The sequence below is a fragment of the Strongylocentrotus purpuratus genome, unplaced genomic scaffold (assembly GCF_000002235.5).
Source record: "Strongylocentrotus purpuratus isolate Spur 01 unplaced genomic scaffold, Spur_5.0 spur5_scaffold_7, whole genome shotgun sequence".
Lineage (NCBI taxonomy): Eukaryota > Metazoa > Echinodermata > Echinoidea > Camarodonta > Strongylocentrotidae > Strongylocentrotus > Strongylocentrotus purpuratus.
The window spans coordinates 34,045,851-34,071,921 of NW_022145613.1; the positions used below are offsets into that span (position 1 = coordinate 34,045,851).

The 26,071-nt window shown below is 39.4% G+C and overlaps 1 protein-coding gene across 1 annotated transcript in view; it reads left to right on the forward strand.

The window, feature by feature from the left end:
• LOC590007 (titin) overlaps positions 1-26,071 on the forward strand; it is a 220,906-nt gene that overhangs the window by 124,267 nt on the left and 70,568 nt on the right. Inside the window, exons 60-90 of the mRNA XM_030974532.1 lie at positions 273-572; positions 845-1,147; positions 1,492-1,797; positions 2,168-2,470; positions 2,709-3,011; positions 3,568-3,867; positions 4,394-4,981; positions 5,239-5,538; positions 6,731-7,030; positions 7,779-8,366; positions 8,659-8,958; positions 9,263-9,850; positions 10,124-10,423; positions 10,766-11,347; positions 11,777-12,076; positions 14,289-14,876; positions 15,172-15,468; positions 15,746-16,333; positions 16,587-16,886; positions 17,203-17,787; positions 18,161-18,342; positions 18,680-18,794; positions 18,941-19,531; positions 19,832-20,128; positions 20,420-20,549; positions 20,997-21,457; positions 21,781-22,077; positions 22,272-22,574; positions 22,924-23,226; positions 23,796-24,092; positions 24,507-24,694. Of these exons, the coding sequence (XP_030830392.1) occupies positions 273-572; positions 845-1,147; positions 1,492-1,797; positions 2,168-2,470; positions 2,709-3,011; positions 3,568-3,867; positions 4,394-4,981; positions 5,239-5,538; positions 6,731-7,030; positions 7,779-8,366; positions 8,659-8,958; positions 9,263-9,850; positions 10,124-10,423; positions 10,766-11,347; positions 11,777-12,076; positions 14,289-14,876; positions 15,172-15,468; positions 15,746-16,333; positions 16,587-16,886; positions 17,203-17,787; positions 18,161-18,342; positions 18,680-18,794; positions 18,941-19,531; positions 19,832-20,128; positions 20,420-20,549; positions 20,997-21,457; positions 21,781-22,077; positions 22,272-22,574; positions 22,924-23,226; positions 23,796-24,092; positions 24,507-24,694 (11,183 nt within the window). The remainder of the gene's footprint in view (positions 1-272; positions 573-844; positions 1,148-1,491; positions 1,798-2,167; positions 2,471-2,708; positions 3,012-3,567; positions 3,868-4,393; positions 4,982-5,238; positions 5,539-6,730; positions 7,031-7,778; positions 8,367-8,658; positions 8,959-9,262; positions 9,851-10,123; positions 10,424-10,765; positions 11,348-11,776; positions 12,077-14,288; positions 14,877-15,171; positions 15,469-15,745; positions 16,334-16,586; positions 16,887-17,202; positions 17,788-18,160; positions 18,343-18,679; positions 18,795-18,940; positions 19,532-19,831; positions 20,129-20,419; positions 20,550-20,996; positions 21,458-21,780; positions 22,078-22,271; positions 22,575-22,923; positions 23,227-23,795; positions 24,093-24,506; positions 24,695-26,071) is intronic.

A 26,071-nucleotide genomic window follows, 5' to 3' on the forward strand; every position in this document is an offset into this window, starting at 1 on the left:
AAAGTACTTTTATATCCGTCTTTCATTATTTAATTTTCTTGAATATCTTTATATAATAGTGGAAAAAGTGCCTTAATGCAGCTTTCTCTCACATCGCTCGCTTATGGTTGTGGTTGTTGTCTTTAAGTTCTGACCCTTTCTAATTTCTTTTCTCTTGAATTTGATATACCCACAATAGATGTGCATTTAGTATCACATCGTTCAGAATGAAAAGAAAAAGACAATCAAGGCAGTTCTGATTAATTAAGCTATCTCATCATATCTCCATTTAGATGCTCCTTCAGCTCCCGGAAAACCAGAAGTGACTTCCGCAGACAAAACCCAAATGGAACTCACATGGGCTGTACCTGACTCTGACGGTGGAAGTCCAATTACAGGATACATTATCCAGAAGAAGGAGAACACTGGTAAATGGACACAATCCCTCAAGACAACCACTACTGACACTACAGCCACGATCAAGAGTCTGATCGAGAAGAAGGAATATGAGTTCCGTGTCGCAGCTGTGAACCTTGCTGGCACCGGTCCCTTCAGCGAGCCATCAGATTACCAGATTGCAAAAGCACCATATGGTAAGGATAAGATTTTTTTTTCTTCAGTCTTTGACCATCACAAATTTGTAAAACCTTATGTTTAATCATATAAGACTTGGAAGAGTCCTAGTTCAATGTCATTGCCAAGATCCTGGGAGCACTAACAACCAGCATCAGGGTAATTAAAAGGAACAAATCCATTGAAGGTACGTCTTAGAAATAAAAATAAATTTAGTTCCAAATTGTAATCTTAACTCAACTCGGTTAATGAACAATTTTTTGTATTCAATTCTCTTTTGAAATCAATGTAGACGTTCCTGGTCCACCCGGTAAGCCAACTATTTTGGAAGTGGACAGCACATCAATGACAATAACCTGGACACCACCTGAAACTGATGGCGGCTCCCCAGTCACAGGCTATGTGGTGGAGAAGAGAGACCGTGTGTCATCCAGATGGACAAAGGTCAAGGAGACATCAATCGAGGAGGTTGTCTACACGATCATCGACCTCAAGGAAGGTAACGATTACCAGTTCAGGGTTTCGGCTGAGAACAAGGCTGGTGTTGGCAAACCTAGTGAGCCATCAGACCAGCGCAGAGCCAAACCTCCATATGGTAAGTTCAGAAAGGATTTCTAACCTTCACAATTTTCTGATTGTTTGTAAATGCATGTTATTGTTCGAAATGTAGATGCGCAGAGTATTTATTCAACAAATTATATTTTTCTTGGTGTAAAGATTCATTAAAATAATGCCCAGCCATCATATTTTATGAAGATTTGATTTATTTTGTTTTAACGATGCTTAGCCTAAATTTAAAGACAACAAGTCCCTGAAATGTCAACAATTTGATATTTATTTCTGCTTGGATTACAAAAGCAACCTGTATATTCATTCATTTTTTTCAAAATCATGTAGATATTAAAGTGAATACCTTGTATTTTGTTTGTTCTTCTCCAGATGTGCCAGGACCACCAGGAATTCCAGACATCAGTGACGTTGACAAGAATCGCATGACCCTGACATGGACACCACCTACTGATGATGGTGGCGCTAAAATTCTGGGCTATATAGTCGAGAAGTGTGATGCTGATCGGAAACGTTGGACCAAGGCCCACAAAGAGGACCTGGTCACTGAACTTACCCTCACTGTCTATGACCTAACAGAGGGTACAAACTACATGTTTAGGGTCAGCGCAGAAAACGCTGCAGGTGTTGGAGAGTCCAGTCCAGCCACCCAACCGAAGAAGGCAAAACCACCTTATGGTAAGCCCAATAATTGTGCCATCAGTAAATAGATATGACATTCAGATCCACAGTGATCTTGTGTAGTAATTTTTTAACCAGTTCCATTGCGATTACTTTTACCCTTTTTATAATTCCTTCATACATATGTTTTTTTGTGTTTTTCCTGAAAGTTTGTTAATCTTCTGACGATGTTTCTCGTTATACTAATGTACTCTTATACAACAGTCAAGATAAATATAAGTTATATTTCAAAGCTATGTGTCCAAATGTTTTAGAGTTCCATATTTGCTTTCTATCTTTCCATACAAAATTCACTGAACTCTTTGCTTTCGCTCATTGACATAGTAATATTTGATTTCTAATTTATTTTTCATGCTTTGTTTTTCAGATGAGCCGGGCCCACCTCCTCCTCCAACACCAACCCACGTGGACCGTACCTCTATCCACCTCACCTGGTCACCTCCAGATGATGATGGCGGATCAGAGGTCACGGGCTACATCCTCGAGAAGAGAGACAAGGCTCGGAACAAGTGGACCAAGGTCAATAAGGAACCTGTCCCTGAGATTAGCTTCACAGTCACTGGACTGACAGAGGATGCCATCTATGACTTCCGCGTCAGTGCCGTGAACAAAGCCGGTGAAGGCCCACCAAGTCTGCCTTCTGATACGCTCAAGGCCAAACTTCCATTTGGTGAGATATTGATGCGTCCGTCTGCTATTCTGCTTTTTCATCGATTAAATGAATTTTATCAAAGTATTTTTTTTTAAATGAATGAAAATGTATAAATGAATCGAAAAGTAAAATAGTATTCATCATATTTGATGGAACAAATAGTTTAAATTTGCTACGTTTAAGGGAAAAATGTTTCAAAATATTTCAGAATTAAAGTCAATATTTCGAACCTTGTCTTATCACCTTGACCATTCAGATGTTCCAGGGGCACCTAGCACACCTGTTCCATCTGACATCACCGAGACATCTGTCCATCTTGAATGGTCACCTCCTTCCAACAACGGCGGTGCAGAAATCACTGAGTATATCGTTGAGCAAAAGGACCGATTCTCCTCCCGCTGGACTAAGGCTGGCGAGACACCAGGAGATACTGTTACAATCACCCTCAAAGACCTAAAGGAAGGCAATGAATACCAGTTCAGAGTGATTGCTGTGAACCCAGCTGGGCCCGGTAGTCCCAGCGATGCCTGCAAACCATTTGTTGCCAAGCCTCCATATGGTAAGAAAACGTGTGATGCCATCAGATTTCAATCAAGTAAAGAAGTTCGGAATTATCTTTTGAGGACAAATTGTATCTTCTGAATATGAGTCTATGAACTTTGACGATCCGTTTATGGCAATCAATAGTAGCCCTGGGGGGGGGGGGTGTGTTTCACAAATATTCTAAGTCAAACGTAACTCTAAGTTGGACTTAGATGGAGAGCCATTTGTAGCCTTAAAATGAAATATATTCAAAAGTGAAAAAATCAAGTATTTTAGAATTTGTATACATTCCACATCAAGAACGTGAAATCTCCTTGATAATTGAAAATATGAATGATTTGAATCAACATTTTATGCCTTTTAAAATAACTTTTACAAAATATTTTCATAGATGCTAATGGCTTTCCATACTTGTTAAGTCCAACTTAGAGATAAGTTAAAATTAGGATCTTTGTGAAACACCCCCCTGGTGTAGTCTGCAGATAAGTGATTACATAATCATGAAAACATGGTATTATCCAACTCCCTTTTTTTTTAATGTTATACTTTATTCTTTTCCTATTTGTTTGCAGATGTACCTGATGCACCAGGTAAACCAGCACCCTCTGACTTGTCTCCGACCTCTGTGACCTTGACCTGGACACCTCCACCATCTGATGGTGGAAGCCCCATCACAGGCTACACAGTAGAGATGAAGGATAAATTCAGCACCCGTTGGACAAAGGCCACCAGGGAACTGATCTCAGAGACCACCGTTGTTCTGCCTGATCTGAAGGAGAAAGAGGAGTACCAGTTCAGAGTGATTGCAGAGAACAAGGCTGGACAAAGCAAACCTAGTCCAGAGCTTCACGTGACTGCCAAGTATCCATTTGGTGAGTGATGAGATCTAGTTTGTTGGCTATTTCTTCAGAACTACTGTTAGAATGGTCAACAAATTGAATGTAATTATGCAATGTCGGCACGAGATGTGCATGCAACATTTTTAATTATGATGACAAATAATGATAGTCACATTTGTATAGCGCTTGATAATACGTTTCTAAGCTCTTTACAATGTAATTATTTTTACCCCTGCCATTTGACTCAATAGCTAATCCCTACATGATAGTGCACAATCTCCACTCCATGTGGAGTATTACAGCCAGAAGCTATTTTCCAAAAGCACACGTGCTCATCTAACCACATTAGTGTTCGCATCCTACCGGTTACCCAATTTACCTGGGTGGAGAGCGGCAAATGTAGATTGTTGTCTTGCCAAAAGACATTAGTGCTTCGGTGGGATTCGAACCCCAAACCATGTGATCCACAGTCCGGTGACATATCCACTAGACCACAACTCTTCCACACATGTCTCTATCCTTTCTCATTCCACTAGTATATTTCATCATCTCTTTACAGAAACACCTCAAGCACCAACTATTGACAATGTCACAAGAGAGTCTCCCACCTCTGCTACCATGAAGTGGTCCCCACCAAAATCTGATGGAGGATCTGAGATCACCGGCTACGTCTTGGAGAAGAAGGAGAAGATGTCTCCACGATGGTCTCCTGTAATCGAATCTGAAACTGAGACCTCATTCACGGTGAAAGGACTACCTGATGGCGAGAATGTGGAGTTCAGAGTCAGCGCTGTCAACAAAGCTGGCACTGGAAAACCAAGTCAAGTTGCAACATTATCTGCCAAGCCACCAGGAGCTCCTGACGCACCGGAAGTCAGTGACATCGACAGAACATCAGCAACGGTGACATGGACAGTTCCCTCATCGGATGGCGGTAGTACAATCACAGGTTACACCATAGAGCGAAGAGAAAAGGGAAGGGATCGCTGGACGAGGGTGAACAAAAGCCTGGTGAAGGACACTACCTTGAAGGTCAACGATCTCACGGAGAAGAACCAGTATGAGTTCAGAGTAATTGCTGAAAACAAAGTAGGTCCTGGAGAACCCAGCAACCCATCTGCAAGATTTACGGCCAAGGCTCCATTTGGTAAGTTCACAATTGTGTTCCTTTTTAAATGGCCTGATTCGTAATCATGTAAACTGTAAAACCTTTCTCCTCTAAAGAATAAGATGTAGAATACATGACAACAGAGCTGACAATTGAAAATGATAATGTGAAGTTACAGACACTATTATTGGTAAATTTATTTATAAATATACATTTTTAATGGATGAATTAAGTTTCTTTGTCTCAATTTCAAATTGTGTTTTCTTATTCTTGCTTGTTTCCTAAACATGTTACAGATGAACCGGAGGCTCCCTACTCTCTTGCTGCATCTGACATCACGCCAACGTCCGCTACATTGTCATGGCTACCACCAGACTCCGATGGAGGCAGTCCCATCCTGGGCTACACTCTGGAGACCAAGGACAGATTCAGCTCTCGCTGGACTAAAGTCAACAAGGGTCTACTCCAGGAGACCTCCTTCAAAGTCACTAACCTCGAGGAGAACAATGAGTATGTTTACCGCGTCATCGCCGAGAACAAGGCTGGCCCAAGCAAGCCAAGTAATGAATGCAAGTTCATTGCAAAACACCAGTTCGGTGAGTAGAGCATGGCCCCTTGTGTGTGTTACATTTTTTTTTAAAGTTGTTCTTCTATCTCTTTTTAGTTCAGTGCTTGACACTATTTTTTACTCTTATGCAGTTATATATAATATTAGGTCGTAATTTGTTTCAGTTGGAACGCACGTTTTATGAAAACCTTATTGATAGGTATTTTTCTGTATTTTAGTCTCATAGTTTCCAGATATTCTTATTAAAGATGAGTTTTAGAAGAAAATTATAATTCCATAGCATCCCCTACCTCTTTAGATGGGTGCTAGCTTTTGGATAGATTAACATTTTTTCAATGAACGAATTTATAGCATTTTTTTCATCCATGAAGGAGCATGAATTCTTTCCCCTTCATGTTCTGTGATTTGTTCAATACTTAAAACATCTATACCATTTTTTACATACCCCTTCTTTTAACCCATCAGATTTTTAAAGCATTAGATCGTTTATATGCATTGTTCTCTCCTTTTACATGCTTTTATCAGACTAGGACACACATGGACAGATTTTAGAAGTAGATATACGTTGATTTCCTGAGTACCTTTTAAAGGTTTTGATTGACATTTAACTGTTCATACTTCAGAGGGTTCCATGTGTGTCCCTTTTAACTTTAATTTTAAACTTTGTTTTTTATTGAATGACATGAATTAGATTGACAATATTTTCCTAGTATGTTGGATTGTTCAGCCCTTTTGTTTCTTCCAATGAGAGTAATTTTAGGATAGTGTCATTGATATAAAATGTGAAATGGCATACAACATGTCCAGAGAAAATAGATGAGAGATACCGGTATGTTAGCAGCTTCAGAAGTTTCAGAATATGTATCTTCTGAAATAAATTACATGTCATTGATTTCTTAACTGGTAAACTGTATTAATGAAAACATCACAAGTATTTACTCATTTATACGTCACGAAAGTAAAGCAAATTTCGATTCAAAATTTACGATGCGAAATTGCAAAACAATTCTTCAAACGCTTATGAAAATACTGCTTGAACAAATCATTGACACTATTCTAATTGAACTTGATATAATGATCTATCATGCATTCCCATTACTCTAATTCAACGAGGCATGATTGAAGAAATGAAAGTGAATGCTTTTGCATGCTTTGTCATTATTCTCTCTCCTACCATATCCTATCCTCAAATCATCTCCATGGATACTAAACGAAAACAGAAACACCTGAAGCACCTGGAAACGTGGTTGCCAAGGATACGACCCCGACCTCTACTGTCATCACCTGGAGAGAGCCCTCATTCGATGGTGGAAGCCCTATCACGGGTTACACCGTCGAAATGAAGGAGCCTTACAGCACAAGATGGACTCCTGCAAACAAAGAACCAATCGAAGAGACGACATTCCTGGTGAAGAGGTTGAAGGAGAATGAGAACTACCAGTTCCGTGTTGTGGCCCATAACCTAGCTGGGCCAGGCAAACCGAGTCAATCGGTTAATGTGACTGCGAAATATCCATTTGGTAAAACATCCTCCTTTCATCTCCCTATTACATAATTTGATTTAGGTCTTGAGATCGTTCCTGTTTCCTTCATTTTGCAACTGCCTGTTTCATGAACATGTTAACTATGTTCTATTTGTATTGCGTCATGATCATTATTCAATACATGCATCTTTTGTGCATATTTCATTGTTTAAAATAAAGTATCAATAATGCATTCCTCTTTTTAGTTAAATGAACATCTCTTCACTTGTTGAGATATTGAGGTAATAAAGTAATACATTAGCAATTTGTTATTGTTTCGCTACCAAGTATAGTTGGACTAACTTTTAAACATACTTTGGCATGCAGAACACATGGAATAAAACATTTAGTTTTAAAACTTTCAACAAAAAAAACTTTATATTTCCTGACTAAAGTAAGTTTTTAAAAGCGAACAAGCAACATATTAAAATACCTGTAATAAGATACATGCGGTAATTATCACATGAAACAACTTTACTTTTTCTGAATTAATTTAAGATTTGTATGTGTATGAATGATATTTAATTGTTTGACTTACATGATTTTGTCCTGATACAGTTTGCATTTTTCCATAGACTCTAGCCCAATTTATCTTTTTTTTCGTATGCAACGTGTACAAATTGAAAATGTTAGGTTTTGTGGATTGGAAAACTAAAGTCGAATAATAAACTATGGATACCATTTATGTAAAAAAAAGTTCCTTCCGAAATGCAACAATGTATGCAATTAACTTATTGATTTACAGAGGCTCCCAAACCACCAACTCCCCCAGAAGTGAAACGTCTATCTCCAACGTCAGTCCAGTTGAACTGGAGTGCACCTACATCCGACGGTGGCTCAGAGGTCACTGCCTACATTGTTGAAAAGAAAGACAAGTCTGGACGATGGACACCCGTGACATCGGACTCCATCGAAGACACATCATTCACTGTCAAGGGATTGAAAGAAGGAGAAGACGTGGAGTTCAGGGTCAGTGCTGTCAACAAGGCAGGCACTGGTAAACCAAGTGAGGTGACTGTCATTGCAGCCAAGCCACCAAGTGCCCCTAGCAAACCTGAGGTCACGGATATCCAGAAGACATCTGCAGTAGTCACTTGGACAGCACCTAAGAATGATGGCGGCAGTCAGGTGACAGGCTACACCGTGGAGAAGAGAGAGAAGGGACGTGACCAATGGGTACGAGTCAACAGGAAACCTGTTACTGAGACCACCATGAAGGTACCTGATCTCGTGGAAAAGAACAACTATGAGTTCAGGGTGATCGCAGAAAACAGGGCTGGACCCGGAGAAGCAAGTGATGCCTCTGCAAGCTTTACTGCTAAAGCACCATTTGGTGAGTAGAAAAATAAAGCAGTACAAATTACTTGTTCGAAGAATTAATAGTTTCATTTACTTGTGTTTTGTCGATAAAAAAATGCACGCTTTCACACTATCCCAACCCACCTCTTATCCTCCACCTATACAATGTTTATATGATGTACTATCAACTTTCTTGTCGGAGCTTAAATCTTTGAAACTGACTGAAAGATAAATGACCATACATATGAAAGGAAGTAGTTGAATAAAGGTATGATTGCTCTATTTGATCAGTGCATTCCAAACTCGTTCTTATTTATTTCAAACAGATGAGCCAAGTGCACCTGGTGTACCAAAGGCCTCCAATATCACGCCGACCTCTGTGACCCTCTCATGGACAGCTCCTGATTCTGATGGTGGTAGCCCAATCACTGAATACATCCTCGAATCCAAAGACAAGTACAGCTCCAAGTTCAGCCCAGTCACCAGAGACACCGTTACTGATCTCACATTCACTGTGAAGAACCTGAAGGAGAATGGCGAGTACCAGTTCAGGGTTATCGCTCAGAACAAAGCTGGACCTAGTGAACCAAGTAGAGAGACAAAGGTCGTTGCCAAATATGAATTTGGTGAGTGTTCCTTATTTCATAGTCTTAAGTATTTTGTTCTATGTAAATTATATGTATTTCAAGATCTCTACAACGTCTTCATAACATGATATGTGTTTTGTTATTTGTTCATACTAAAAAAAGACCGCAATATGGAGGTAAATGGATACTGCAGATTTATTTTGATCATTGCCATTCAATGATTTATATTATATCCTACAAGCTTGAAAGAAGTCTTCATGCAAATCCTGACTACAGATGCTTGCGCCATTCTTCTGCATTTTATTTTCCTTTTTTTTTCTTCTTCTTCTTCAAATACCTGCAGAGGTACCTCAAGCACCAAGTGCTCCAGAAGTCAGGCGTCTTTCACCAACATCTATCCAACTCGACTGGACTCCACCCTTTGCAGATGGTGGTTCTGATATCACCGGTTACATCATTGAAAAGAAAGAGAAGTCTGGTCGCTGGACACCTGTGTCATCGGACTCCGTCGATGGTACCACCTTCACAGTTAAAGGTCTTCCAGATGATGAGGATGTCGAGTTCAGAATCAGCGCTGTCAACAAGGCTGGTCAAAGCAAACCAAGTCAAGTGACCGTCTTGACTGCCAAACCTCCAGGGGCTCCAGGAAGACCCGAAGTCAGCGATATCAACAAGACCTCTGCAACAGTGACATGGAAGCCATCCTCTTCAGATGGAGGCAGCACCATAACTGGCTACATTGTGGAGAAGAGAGAGAAGGGACGAGACCGTTGGGTGCCTGTCAACAGGAAACCCATCAATGCCGTCACCATGAAGGTCACTGATCTTACAGAGAAGACTGACTATGAGTTCAGAGTGATTGCAGAAAACAGGATAGGACAGGGACAGCCTAGTGAACCATCAGCAAAGTTCATTGCAAAGTCTCCATTTGGTGAGTTTTTGTTTCACCTGTCCAAAATAGCGTGTCATTCGGACCAACTAATATGCATACTGTAATAATGCATGTGTAAACTTTTTAGCTGTAATTTGGAATTAAATCTTATTTCCATACTGCAACTTATTACTGTCACTTTAGAACATGACCTGAAAACGAAGTATTATCGAAATCCATGACTACTACATTATTCAGTACTATTTCATACTTGATAAATTCTACCAAACACAGTATAAATACAGATTTGTTTTTACTTCTTGCTTTCACCAGATGTGCCTACTGCACCTGGAGCGCCCAAGGCCTCAGACATCACTCCAACAAGCCTAACTCTCACCTGGACCCCACCCACTGATGATGGCGGAAGCCCTATCACCAACTTCATCATTGAATGGAAGGATAAATTCAGTACTCGCTTCACCATTTTCAAGAAAGATTTATTCGTTGAGCTCACATTCAAGGTGACTGGTTTGAAGGACAAGACTGAGTATACCTTCAGGATCATTGCAGAAAACAAAGAGGGCCAGAGTGAACCTAGCAAAGAGACAGTGGTCGTTGCTAAGTATGGATTTGGTGAGTTGTACTTGAATCTTATCCACCCTTCGATAATCAGCTGTATTTGAAAATGTGTGATAAGACTTAACTTGAAGGAAGCAACATATAACAGGGTGCGAATGTATAAAATTGTGGATGTTTCTCTAGTCATCATTTAATTAAAGCAATGTGATTCCTTACAAATGTAATGAAATAAATGACGTGTAGATGTCAAACAAAGGGTGGTGGTGATGTCGGTATACATATATCTGTATATTTAAGTATTAGTGTTCAAATGTTTCATATATATATATATATATTCTGTAATATCTCATGTCCTTACTAATCTCGTGTTTTCAACTTTTCTTTGATACAATCCAGACATCCCTCAAGAACCTAGTGCACCCGAGGTCAAGCGACTCTCTCCAACATCAGTTGAGCTCTCTTGGACACCTCCAAGATCTGACGGTGGTGCGGACATCACAGGCTACATCTTGGAGAAGAAGGACAAGTCTGGTCGCTGGACTCCTGTCACAGACTCCGTCGACGGAACATCTTTCACTGTCAAGGGTCTGAAAGAAGGAGAGAATGTTGAGTTCCGCGTCAGTGCCGTCAATAAAGCAGGACAAAGCAAACCAAGTGAAGTGTCGCTGGTAGCGGTTAAGCCCCCAGGTCCACCTGGTATGCCAGAGGTCAGTGATGTTGACAAGAACTGCGTAACACTCAACTGGACACCACCTACCTCAGATGGAGGAAGCACTATCATTGGATACACTGTGGAGAAAAGGGAAAAGGGCAGAAGCTGGATCAGGGTCAACAGAACTCTGGTAAACGAGACTACAATGACAGTATCTGACCTTGTTGAGAAGAATGACTATGAGTTCAGGGTCATTGCTGAGAACAAGGTTGGACCAGGAGAACCCAGTAATCCTTCCATCAAATTTGTAGCCAAGGCTCCATTTGGTAAGCACGCAATGCAACACATTCAGCACATTAATTAATTATCGATATGCACATTATGCATGTTCCACAAGCTAATTTGCCAATCTGAAGGATTTTGGAATAAAATAAAATCATATGTATCTACATACTTTATATATGAAACGTATCATTACTTTTCTTTGTTAATCAATGAAGCGACAAATGAATTTTACATCAGTCAATTTCAAACTGTATACTTTATTTGTTCTTTATTTCTAAATTCATGAAGGTACTAATATTACAATTGTATTTTGCATATATCATTTCAGAACCTTAGCACTGTCTGAATCATCGAGCATTGTTATTTCTTTATACGTCTTTGAAAAATTGCGTTTGAATCCTAGGAATTTAGATAAGTATAATCATAATATTCAAGTCTCAACAAATTTAACTTTTCTTCGCCATCACCAGATGTTCCTGCTGCTCCTGATGCTCCCGAGCCATCTAACGTCACACCGACCACTGCCACCCTGACGTGGACTCCGCCCAAGCGAGATGGTGGTAGCCCCATCACCGGATACATCCTGGAGATGAAGGACAGGTTTGCCACTCGATGGACACAGGTCAACACAGACTCCATGACTGAGGTCACGTGTACACTGAAAACCCTCAAGGAAGGGACAGAGTATCAGTTCAGGGTCATCGCTGTCAACAAGGCTGGGCAGAGCAAACCCAGCGCGGAAACAGTAGTCATTGCGAAGCATCCATTCGGTAAGCTTGCTACAACTTCGATTTATGTCTCTACCGAATGCACAGCTATTTTAAGATCCTATAGTCTGCCAATCTTATTTTCTCTAAACTTTGGTAAAGTCAAATAGGAAATAACGCATTTCGAAAATCTTCATTCATAATTGAACTCAATTTTGACAATTTAGCTCACTATTTCGTTCCATATTTGATATTTCAATAAGTTATGATTATTTTGGATAAACGATTTGAAGGGTGATTCTATAATTCATTCGTTTCTATAGGAAAGATCGCTTGACACGACTACATAAGAAAAGATGAAACTTCTAAAAGTACAATGATCAGTGTGCTTGTGCCTGCTTTCAACTGCTGAATAATAAATGAGGCATGACTGCATGATATTTACGCAAAGCTGACGTAAAGAATGGCACAGATTACAATGCTTGAAATTAATATGCATATGTGTGATATTTTAGCATAATTACTGTTTTACATTTTGCCGCAATCTGTTGCAAGAAGATGTGTGTATTTCGATCACTATTTAAAAAGTACCGTTGTAAAGAGCTAATTAACTTTATCACAATATTGCTTGATGAAATACTATATTGGTATATTGTTTATCTATGATTAAATAACTCATTTGTTGAATATTCGTTTCTACTTGAATGATTTAACCTGATACAAAACTTCATTTTTAGACGTAAATGAGATGTTCATTGGCACGGTATCTTTAAGAGTATTTCTTGCTTTTTCTCAATTGTGCATGCCCTTCCTATACATCCATTCCAACATCGCATTACATGAACACCATAGACGTCCCTGGGGCCCCATCTACCCCTACCATCACAAAGGCCACACCCAATAGTATCAGTCTCGCGTGGCGCCCTCCTAAAGTAAACGGTGGTAGCCGTGTAACGGGATACTACATTGAGATGAAGGATGAATACCGTCCACGGTGGTCTCCAATCAACAAAGTGGCTATCAAAGACACTGATTACAAGGTCATGGATTTGACCAAGAATGAAAAGTATTACTTCCGGGTGAAAGCAGAGAACAAAGCAGGACAAGGAAAACCTAGTTTGGATACAAAAGCGACTGCTAAGTACCCATTTGGTAAGAGTAGGCGATGTAAAGTCTTCCTTGTACTCCCGGTGATGGTGATGGTGTCCTAGAAATTAAACCAGTGTCCTCGTCCATCTGTACTCTCTTTTAACAAGTGTTGATAAGATTTGTCATGTGTTGTACTGGAGCATGGATTTTATATAAATTTAAAAGGAATCACATTACTAAATTACAGTAAATTTATTTACAACTTTGGCATTTAATAAATAAAAGGAAATGAACCATAAGAAATTCTTGTTGTGCAGCTGCCAACAAATATTCAAGTTATGCGTATGCTTCAAGTAATCAGTATGACGTTAACGTTTTTTCATGATAATGGTATTTCCTTTTTAAAATTGGGTCTAATATTCTGAGGAACTCTCAACACTACTCAGTTTTCGATTAAGTTTCATGAAACTTTCCCCTTTCTTGCTCCTGTTAGTGTTGTTCATTTGTTTGCGATGCAACTATCAACCACCGTAGTTTCAGTCTATTTCCATTTCTTCCTTGTCATTCTCATACCTGTCAAAACACATGTGCATGAAGAGCAACAAAAAAATTATATGAATCTGTCACGTCTAGCTAATAGCAAATATTGTTTCTTCACCCTCATATCCTCTTTTTTTTTTAAATCCTACATGTTTGTGTTTTCACAATTATAGTTAGCTATTGGAGTACTGTGCCTGTGTTTTCTTGTTATTCTACGTTTATTTGTATGCCAGAAACTTTTTTTTCTTCAAATAAATCTGTAAATGGCCTTTGCAGTCATTTTAAAGCATACTTTGGCATGAACATGTTTGTATATACGGCTGCATTACACTGTGCATTATTTCGAGTATAACAAGCAAATCATTAATTTATGTGAAAAGTATATGAGAAAAAAAATTATATACCATTTGTTGACTGAAAGAGAAAAATGATTAAGAAACCAAGCTCCATTATGCATGTGATGTTCACTTTTGATTCTAAATTATCGCATTGCATGTACAGCATATTAACATTTAGGAAAATACTCAGCACGCCGAGCTGATAAATTGCATTCATATGCTTCTTAATCAAAATCTTTCTTGAATTTCTTGACTATAATTACTACCGTGAGGATTATGACATAATCATAAACTATTTACCAATACAGATGTTCCAGATGCTCCAACAATTGATGACGTGTCCCGAATCTCAGAAACATCAGCTAAGATCAAGTGGACACCGCCAAGTAATGATGGTGGTGCTGAAATCTCCGGCTACATCATCGAGAAGAAGGATCGTCTCGCCGTGAAATGGTCCCCTGTTATTGAAGACACCCTCGACAACACCTCCTTCACCGTAAAGAACTTGAGAGAAGGGGAGGATGTTGAATTCAGAGTCAGTGCCGTCAACAAGGCAGGTACTGGCAAGCCAAGTTCTATAGCTACATTGGCAGCCAAGCCACCTGGCCCACCCGGTGTCCCAGAGGCAAGCAATATCGACAAGATATCAGCAACGCTCACCTGGACTCCTCCTGAATCAGACGGAGGCAGTAAGGTGACTGGATATATTGTGGAGAAGAGGGAGAGGGGACTAGACCGCTGGATGAAAGTCAACAGAGCTCCTGTGAAGGATGTTACTCTGAAGGTCTTAGATCTGACAGAGAAGAAACACTATGAATTCAGGGTCACTGCTGAGAATAAGGCTGGTCTTGGAGAGCCAAGTGATTCCGTCTCCTTTATTGCAAAGCCACCGTATGGTTAGTATAAATTTATTGTAATGATTATATAATTGCTCCCTAAGGGAGGATGTAGTACAGAACAAAGAGGTATGCAACTCAAATGTTCTTCCTTGACATATTTAAATATTATGCAACAGTATTCCAAGAAAGATATCCTTTGTATGGGGACATATCCATATAAAATTCGACCCAAATTATGCGTGTTGAATTCAAATAATACGGAAAGCTTTTTAGAATAGGAACAATTGTATTTTTCCACAGTTTAATTTGGAAAATTGATTTCCTGCTATTTTTCCTTGTATATGCTACTTAGATGTCCCAGGAGCACCAAGTACACCTGTTGCATCTGATATCAGCCCGACATCTGCAACACTCAGCTGGTCGCCACCTTACTCAGACGGTGGTAGTCCAATCACCTCTTACACCATAGAGATGAAGGACCGATTCAGCTCTCGCTGGACCAAGGCCAAGGATATGGTGACTGAGGAAACCTTCCAGTTAAACAGCCTGAAGGAAAACAATGAGTACCAGTTCAGGGTGATTGCAGAGAACAAGGCTGGACCGGGTGAACCTAGTCCTACCGTCAATGTCACAGCCAAGTACGAGTTTGGTGAGTATTGCACGATTCAAATATTTCAACAATCCTTCTTTCTCGACAAATGTATCGTTGGATTCAACTTTGCAATCAGTTCTAGTTGTCACAAAATAGCCAAAGATACATACCACAAGGATGAGTGGTCAAAGTTGCAAATTAGGTTCTTCTCAGTTTTCCATCCAAATACCATATACAGTATGATACCTAGTATCACATCATATAAGATTTTAAAAAAAGAAACACCTGATGACTTTATATGAAATTACTGTTTAAAATATTTGTTTACATGTAGACACACCACAAGCCCCTGCTGAACCAGATGTGAGGCGCACTTCACCAACATCTGTTGAGTTATCATGGGTAAAGCCCAAGTCTGATGGTGGTTCCAAGATCAAGGGTTACATCATCGAGAAGAAGGTCAAAGGTGAACCATGGACACAGGTGACCACAGATACTGTTGATGGCACCTCCTTCACCGTCCGAGGGCTACCTGAGGATGAGGACGTGGAGTTCCGCATCAGTGCAGTCAACAAGGCAGGAGCTGGATCACCAAGCAATACTGTTGTCATTGCCTTCAAACCTCCTGGACCTCCTGGTACACCTGAGGTCAGTGATGTTGATAAGACATCAGTAACCTTGACATGGACACCACCCAAGCTTGATGGTGGAAGCAAGGTCATAGGCTACATCGTTGAGAAGAGAGAAAAGGGTCGCGACCGATGGGTGCGCATCAATAGAAGCCCTGTCAGGGAGGTCACCATGTCGATCACAGATCTGGTGGAGAAGAACGAGTATGAGTTCCGGGTCATTGCTGAGAACAAGGTTGGACCTGGAGAGCCCAGCAGCCCTTCAGAAAGAATTGTTGCTAAAGCACCATACGGTAAGTTTTGTTCAATGATTGACAATCAAATATATACAAATACATATTCTATCGTAAAAACGTATCAAGACATCATTCAATCTTCTATGTATTAAATCTTGGATGTACTTATTTAGTATAATTAATTATTATCCAATGTTGGATTTTTAAGTACATTATAATTTTTCGTGCACTGAACCATAGATTCCTTCTTCTTTTTTCCTGATCATTGTTCCAACTCCTTTTTTGTATTTTGTTTTCTTCATTCAAACAGAGGTTCCTTCTCCACCAAAATCCCTGAAGGCAACGGACCTGACACCCATTTCTGTCACACTCAACTGGTCTGCTCCCTTATCGAATGGAGGTAGCCCGATTGTTGGCTATACCATTGAGATGAAGGATAAGTTCAGTACACGCTGGACCAATGTCTCAGAGCATATGGTGACCACACTGTCTCTTAATGTGCCAAACCTGAAGGAGAAGAATGATTACCAGTTCCGTGTCATTGCACACAACAAGGCTGGGCCAGGTCAACCAAGCGAGCCAATCAGTGTTACTGCCAAGTTCCCATTCAGTAAGTGTATAATTTTGTCTCCTTTAATTCATATTTAATAGATTTCTTTGTCTAAGTATTGATAGTAATCCATGTGAATTAATTACTACCCTTACATATATAACTCAGCAGAAGTGTTGAAAGTATAATAAGAGAATATGTTATCGTAATCTGTTGACTTCATGATTTTTGTTTGAACCTTTAAAATGTAGTTTGAAAACAAACTGATACAGGTATTGTAGTTAACGTTGAAATTTTATTTGAACTCTCCTTCAAGAATGGAATAGCATCATACATGGAGTTTGTAAATAAGGTCATTTTCCATTTCGCCCAACAGATGCACCAGAAGCACCTTCGCCTCCATCCATAGAGCGCATTTCACCAACATCAGTCAAACTCGCATGGAGCCCACCCAATTCCGATGGTGGTGACAAAGTCACTGGTTACATCATTGAGAAGAAGGATCGCTTCTCCGGCAGATGGACACCAGTAACCAAAGACATCATCGATGACACAAATTTCACCATCAAAGGACTTAAGGAAGGCGAGGAGGCTGAGTTTAGAGTTGTCGCAGTCAACAAGGCTGGCTCTGGAAAACCAAGCCAGACCACTGTACTTGCAGCATTACCACCTGGACCACCAGAATCACCATCCATCAGTGATGTCAAGCAGACTTCAGTAACGCTATCTTGGACTCCACCAGAATCAGATGGAGGTAGTAAGATCATTGGATACATTGTGGAGAAGAAGGACATGGGCCGCTGGGTAAAAGTTAACCGATCCCCTGTCAGGGAAACGACTATGGTGGTGACGGACTTGGTGGAGAAGAGTGAATACGAGTTCAGAGTCATGGCTGAAAACAAAGTTGGAGTTGGTGAACCAAGTGCGCCTTCATCTAGAGTTGTGGCTAAGCTGCCTTTCGGTAAGCTTGCTTCATTCAACGTATGATGCATTATTTTCATACAATTAGCCAGTTTTCACTAATTACATGTTAAAAACTATGGTTTCTTTGTGATTAGGTTCATGACTGCCTATACATTTGTTTGGGTATACATCTGAAAAATGGAAGTTATCCATATAATGATATGTTACATTGTTAAATCAGAACTATTCGAGAGTAGTAGAGCCTAGTTTTGTTGTTGTATTCTTTGTAGCAAGTATCCACAGTTATGTGCTGTTAATTTATTTATAGATGCTTCTGCTAAATCATTGCATAAAAACAGACAACATGTCTATAATTTCTTTCTTTTTTAAACGATGTTTTTACGTGTTTTTTCTTCTTTTTCTTTCTGCAGATGTACCCGACAAGCCTGATCAGCCTGATGTCACAGACATTGATAAGAATGAAATGACTGTGAAATGGTCTTCGCCATATAGCGACGGAGGTTCCAAAATCACAGGATACATCGTCGAGATGAAAGAGCCATACTCATCTAGATGGTCACAAGTGACAAAAACCACAGACTTTACATTCAAGGTATAAACATTATATATATATATATATATATACCTGAAGAATGACTTTCGTATAGATTAAAAGTGTTATTATATTCATAATGATATGAGAGTTTTCAGATAGATCAAGAATAAGCATTAAAATCAGAGCATAATAGTAAAAGCAGCGTTTCCACGGAGAGCTATTAAAGTTCTTTAAAGATGTAAAGTTATTTATATATATATTTATGCGTATATAAGAGTATTAATATGTCATCTACTAACAATACTGGCATATCTTTCTATAGCATGTGAAGATAAATTTAGAGGAAACACAACATGTAACGACATTAATCTATCCATGTTTTAATCTCTTTCAGGTGACTCGTCTGACAGAGGGTAAAGATTACCAGTTCAGGATAATTGCTGAGAACAAGGCTGGCCAGAGTCAGCCAAGTGAACCATCAAGAACATTCACTGCCAAGTTACCTTTCGGTAAGAATATCAGCAACCTATGCTAACTTAAATGTTTCTCTTGACAGCGATGCAATGAGAATCGACTACTATGATTCAACTCTCTTGAATTCGATTGGTAAGGAAATGTTTAACAAAGTAAATATGTTCTTCATTTTTCTCAAAAGGTGTTCCTGGCGCCCCGGACACACCTGAATTGACCGACATCAAGGACTTCTCACTAACAGTGAAGTGGTTAGCTCCTACATCCGATGGTGGCTCACCCATCCTGGGGTACTTTGTAGAGCAGAAAGACCAATTCAGCACCCGTTGGCAGCGTGTCAAATCATCCCCGATCCTGGACCTCAAGTTCACTGTCACCAACGTACAGGATGATGCCGAGTGCGAGTTCCATGTCATTGCCATCAACAAGGCAGGCGAAGGGAAGCCGTCACCATCTGTCTCCCTGACCTTCAGGCTACCTGGTCCTCCAGGAACGCCAGAGGTATACAACCCCTCTGACAAGTCTGTTGACCTGAGATGGACTCCTCCAACAGAACAAGGAGGAACCAGAATAATTGGTTACTTCATTGAGAAGTGTGAAGTCGGCAAGGACAACTGGGTGAGGATCAACCGCTCGTCCATCAGGGAAGCTAACTACGTTGTTGGCGACTTGACGCTGAACTGCAGGTTTAAATTCCGTGTCTGTGCAGAGAACAGAGCCGGTGTGGGACCCCCAAGCGATTATTCTGAGTCTGTCCTCATCAAACTGCCCTACGGTAAGTAACACTATAGATGGTGCGCTAGAAATCCAAATTATTTAACTAAGAACATGTGTACCCGAGGCTTACTTTTTTAATCTTCCTATGGCAAATGTACTTTTTTTGGTTGCCAGTATATGGGAATTACAAAATTAAATAAATTAAAATGGATTTGGGTCTATTCGTCAAGATAATTTCAGATGAGGATTGTTTTCCTTCCAGATATTAGCATTTCATTCAACTCATGAATCAGAAATATATTATAAAATCATGATGAGAAAATTACATGTATTTAAAGGGTAAATTGTTAAATTTCAGATGTCCCTGAATCCCCTGACACTCCCAAAATCTCCGATGTCACCAATGATTCAATGGTGATCAGCTGGCAACCACCCTACTCTGACGGAGGAAGCAAAGTCACTGAATATATCATTGAGAAGAAAGAACCTTACAGCTCCAAGTGGGTCCCAGTTACCAAGACAAGAGACCTGAGCTACAAGATCACTGGTCTGAAGGAGAATGGGGACTACGAGTTCAGAGTTGCCGCCGTGAATAAGGCAGGGGCCAGTGAATTTTCAGTACCTACGCCGTCAACCAAGGCTAAACTACCCTACGGTAAGTTCATTGGTGGAATCACAAATGTTATCTAAATAAATAAATAGATACCGTTTACTAGATTATTACAGTACTAATGAGCAATTAGTGCCACATATTTCTGCAAACAGTGTATGTTTAGATATCAAGCTTAAAGATGTATATCAGTATAAACAATACATGACGTTCTACTAAACGACATACATTATATGCATCCATGTTAATGTGCGTTTGAGTAACAAAATGGTATCATCATTTACTCCTGGTATCTCAATTTTGATCACTGAAAATTCACCCCTCATGCCCTCACAGATGTACCATCACAGCCACACTCATTGAAGATCGCTGATGTCAGTCCTACATCACTTACATTGGAATGGAGTGAGCCTGATAGTGATGGTGGTGATAACGTATCGGGATACATTATTGAAAAGAAAGACAGGTAAGCGAATAAAATAGTTTTTAAAAGGGGATGAATGCATAATCAAAGCACGTTTGCCTAATGTAAAAGATAGAATATAATATATTAATTTGGTAAACAAACACCGTAAAGATGGTGTTTAGATTCTGAGCAAGTTTCTACACATAGTATTTGTGAGAGAAGTTTTCAATCATAATGTCCTTATTCGATCGTTCATGTGAAAAATATTCTACTGCATAACATTCAGCATCGCAAAAGTTAACAGTGTCTTGAAGAAATAAAAACATTTCGTATTGGTCTGCAAAGATGTTTTACAATGCAAAACTTCTGAAATTACTTTTCAGCAGATATACACAAGTCGTTATAATAAACTAGGGACATATAGTTTTAGGAGATCAATCTTTGTTAAGGTTTATATGTTGTTTAGGTAACCACATTTAAGCAATTCAACCTTTTCTCATCGAACAGGTTCAGTCCTCGATGGACCCCTGTCAACCAGACCGCTATCTCTGACACAAAGTTCAAGGTTACAGGCCTCAAGGATGGGCAAGACTGCGAGTTCCGTGTGGTCGCCAAGAACAAGGCCGGAGCCAGTCAGCCTAGCAGTGTGGCCACATTCTCCATCAAGCCTCCCGATGCACCGTCGCGACCTGACATCAAGAAGGTCACCGAGAACTCCGTCACCTTGTCCTGGTCACCACCAGAATCCGATGGAGGAAGCCCTGTGACCAGCTACATCGTTGAGCGTCGTGAGCCTGATAGGGATTACTGGGTCAAGGCCACAAGATATCCCATCACTGACACTACCTTCACAGTCCAGGATCTTACTCCTAAACACAAGTATGAGTTCAGAGTGATTGCTGAAAATAAAGCCGGGCTTGGAGGAGCTAGTGAGGCTAGCAAATCCGTCATCGCTAAGCCGCCATATGGTATGTATTGCAGATAGTAGCATGTTTTGTAAAGTAAATTCTAAATAAAACGTAACATCCAGGTAATATCTAAAAATGTATGTGTAAAAATTTTAGATTTATAAACTATAGTAGAAGCTATTGTTTATGAGGAAAAATAAATCTTTTTTATTTTTCTCTTGCGCAGTTTCCACTAAAGTAGGTTTTAATAGATAAATGACAAATTTTACCAAAGATACAAATATTACCAGAGATCGACGGGTTAAATTAGAGAAGTGGTGAACCCACAGCTATTATTGTGAAGGTCTGGTTTATTTACTTTTGTCTTATGATATACATTACAGATGTACCCGATGTTCCTGTGGACTTGGATGTTACCAACATCACGAAGAACAGCGCTGAACTCTTCTGGAATCCACCCATGGATGACGGAGGAAGCCCCATCACAAACTACGTCGTTGAGATGAAGGACAAGTTCGGTGTCAGGTGGACATCACTTGGCAAGCCCACCAAGACGAGCTTCAAGGTCACCAACTTGAAAACTGGATCTGAATATGAGTTCCAGGTCCGAGCCGAAAACAAGGCTGGAGAAGGAGAGCCGATTCAGTCAACCAAGCCTATTGTGGCAAAGGATGCTTATGGTAAGATACTTCTTTGGACCATAACGCAGGTGAAGGTTTACGTCTTATCTTCAGATGACGAATCTCTTACTTTTGTTAGCATTGGAAGAAATTAAGGACTGTACTTTCTTTCATTTTCAGCATTATACTAGACCTACTTAAGTATTCGTAAATAAGCCATTTCAATTTGTTATTCTTTTATATTTTGTTCATAGATGTACCTGATGCACCAGAAAAACCAGAACCAAGCAGCCTCACAGAGACCTCTGTCACCCTCACTTGGTCGCCGCCCGCTTCTGATGGTGGTAGCCAAATCACAGGCTACATTGTTGAGAAGAAAGAAGACTTCATGACACGCTGGGTTAATGCTACACGAGATGCCATCCACAAGACCACATTGACCCTGAATGACCTCAGAGAGGGGTCAGAATACACCTTCCGGGTCATTGCCGAGAATAAGGCTGGCCAGAGTAAACCTAGTGAACCATGCAGACCATTCAAGGCTAAGAAGCCATATGGTAAAAATAATGATTTTTTTTTTTTTTTTTTTTACTGTAGTCCCTTCGAATAGAATGAATGATTTTCATTGATTTTTATTGATTTTAATTCCTAGTCTAAATATTCTGATGTCCATGATTTAAAAAAAGAATCGCACTCCAGAGTTGTTAGTACATTAATAAGTGTCAAGTGGTTGTGATGGATAACATTAAATACACAGCAACAAATATTGTTAATATTCATATAACTCTATAAATATACATCAAGTTTTGATCAAGTTGAAAGCAACCATGTTTGCTGCAGTTTCCTTGACTTCATCTAAACTTCTTGCTTGACATATTTGGATTCCATTCTCCTTTATTTTTCCAGGTGTACCTGATACTCCAGGGTCACCCGAAGCATCGAACATCACCGAGACTTCTGCAACGCTGAACTGGAAAGCACCTACTTCAGATGGTGGCAGTCCAATCACGAACTATGAGATTGAGAAGCGTGAAGGTGCGTCTGGACGCTGGACCACGTGCAACAGGTTTGACGTGAGCGAGACATCATTCACTGTCCGGGACTTGAGAGCAGGTCATGAGTACTCTTTCCGTGTGGCAGCCGTTAACAAAGCTGGATCCGGTAAACCAAGTGTGCCTTCAGAAACCTTCAAGGCACAACCACCCTATGGTAAGAATACGAATAGTATTCAGCTTGTTAGTTCTCAGATGAAATTTGTATATGAATTTAAATATTTCGATATGCTTTATGATTATAACTATTATACTATTTCAGGGATGACTTGATTACAATAATTATAATTCATACAGAATTACGGATGTAAAACATGCATTCTAATTCAATTATTTCATCCTGCCCTGTGACAGTTAATGCAACATGGCAAGAAGTACTGGAAAGTCTATTCAGAATTTCTAGTGGTTCTAAAACAGTGTGCTCATACGTAGTATTGGCCTGTTAGATGCAACACTGTTCAGCGGCATTGGTATTCGTCATTTGTAACATAATTTGTAATGTTCTTCTATGTTTATATGGATATATGAATTATATATTTCAATTATAGATTCTAATTTGTCAAAAACGCTTTTGAATATCATATTACTGGGAAGTACAAACTTTGCATTTAAAAGGAAATTTGTTATGTGTGAGCTCTTATTTAAGGAATGTTGTATAGTATAATGTGTAATACATTATTACAAACAAGATTTTCTAATACAATTGAAATCATCTTTCACGCACAGCTGCCCCTGAAGCACCATCAGCCCCTGTCATCGAGGAAGTCACTGCCAACTCCGTTAAGTTGTCATGGGAACCACCAAGACTGGATGGAGGTAGTCACATCATCGACTATGTGGTGGAAAAGAAAGATGCCTTCAGCATCCGTTGGACAGAGGTCAACCGGACACCAGAGACCACGTTCACGGTGCCCAAGCTGAAAGAGGGTGACGCTGTACAGTTCAGGGTGACCGCCGTGAACAAGGCTGGACCAGGCAAACCGAGCCAGTCTTCAGTCACTGTCACATTGAAACCTGAATTCAGTAAGTATGAAACCAAGGAAATTCATCTTTGGTGATAATGATGATGATGATAAAAAAGTCTTTATGTGCTTGATTGTGAGACAAGCGCAAGTCATTCTGTAGAATGGAGACATAATAGATGTTGCAAGTGAATTTGCCAATGTTTATGTTACAGGGCCTTCTATTTTTTACATCATGTAAATTCACCTCAAGATTATAATTGAATGTGCCAAGTTGTTTAATACGTCAAACACGCCTTGTTCTATTATATGTAAATGTGTACATTGTAGGAATTATTCCTTGAAATGCTAGAGCGCCGTAATGGCCGCCTTCCTAAAGCCAGGGTAATAATCGGGGCAACGCCAGGAGCGTCACGACGTAGCAGACATTTGCGCTATATAACAAGCCACCATTATTATTATATTTTGCCTTCAGCTGTTCCTGAGGCGCCCTCTCAACCAACCGCTGTAGAGGTGGATGCTGTATCCATCACAGTGAGGTGGTCAGCACCTAAGAACGATGGAGGTAGCCGCATCACCAACTACATCCTAGAGATGAAGGAACAGTTTTCGTCATTCTGGAAGCGTGTGTCTACCAAAGAGAGTTCTGAACTGACATACCAGGTAAGGTTTGAAAATAAATATGAGAGAATCAAAAGCACAACAACGAGAAACTTTTAGTTATATTTTACTAAATATTGATTAGGATTATGAATGGTGAAATGTTCTTTATTTTAAATCAAATGTAGGTTTATTATTTATGATAGTATTTTATTTCAATCTCTTATCAGTGCTTATACACATCGAATATTCCGGTCGAAATCTTTTCAAAGGTTCATTCTTCCTTACCAAGGAACTTACTATAACTTTCTCATTGGCTTTGTTTAAACAGATTAATAGTCCTACATAAATATAAATTAAACCTATCATACCATGTCTTTTAACAAGACTCGCATTGTATTGGAGTTAAAATCTGTGTTGATTTAATAGTCCTACATACATGTAAATTAAGCTCATCATACGATGTCTCTTAACAGGACTCGCATTATATTGGAGTTAAAATTTGTGTTGATTTTGTTTTCTGCATGATTAGACTTTAAACCTAGGGATGAAATTTGATACCAAATTCATGGACAAGGTGAGTTCAGTTCAGTGTTTTCATCTACATGAGATGTAAACATTTTGTGAAGTCGTTTATTTTGGGGTATGTGGTAGCAACATGGTTATTCAGCTTTTCCCCGGTTTGTCATCAAGCAAATGTCTTTCATCACAATTCATAAAACATCACTTGTCATACTGGGATTACAGGGAATGTCATTTCATGCGACTTAAAATAATTTCCAAATATAGATTAAGATAAAAGTAATCACATCGTAGGCTATCATCTTCATGGAGAGAAAGAATTGTCATTTTATCTGTGAAAGTCCCAACCTTGTTCAAATATTTCTAATGCGTGTCAACATAAGCAAATTTACATGTACTCCTATACTTTCTCCTGTCTCCATTTTTACCATTTCTATGTGATTAATGGTTATTTTAATGAATTATGGAGGCCTTACTATAAGGACATCAGTATTTTTACAATTTTCCCACATATTTTAGCATTGTAAAATGGTCGTTTCATATCTTTAGTAGAAAGTATGGATGTATGTATACAGGTTTACATCTATATAACATAGAGATTGTCAACAGGGAAATTTATGTACATGTATATGTATCGTATGTAAGCAATTGGATTCGACTTATCATGTTTTTTATTTACCAAGGTTAGCTGTTGTAACTTTGTAAAATATAATTACAGTATGTTTCCTTGTCTTTAGGGAGACCATTGCATTTTTAATTGAAATAAGATGGTGACATGGTATAATTCATCAATGCGGATCTCTCATATCATACAATAGTATTATCATTTTTACAATTACTTGGATCGGTTTTATCAGTATGTTCATAGCTTCATTTGATTGTTAAAATTTATTTTTAATATTTCATCGAAATCATTTG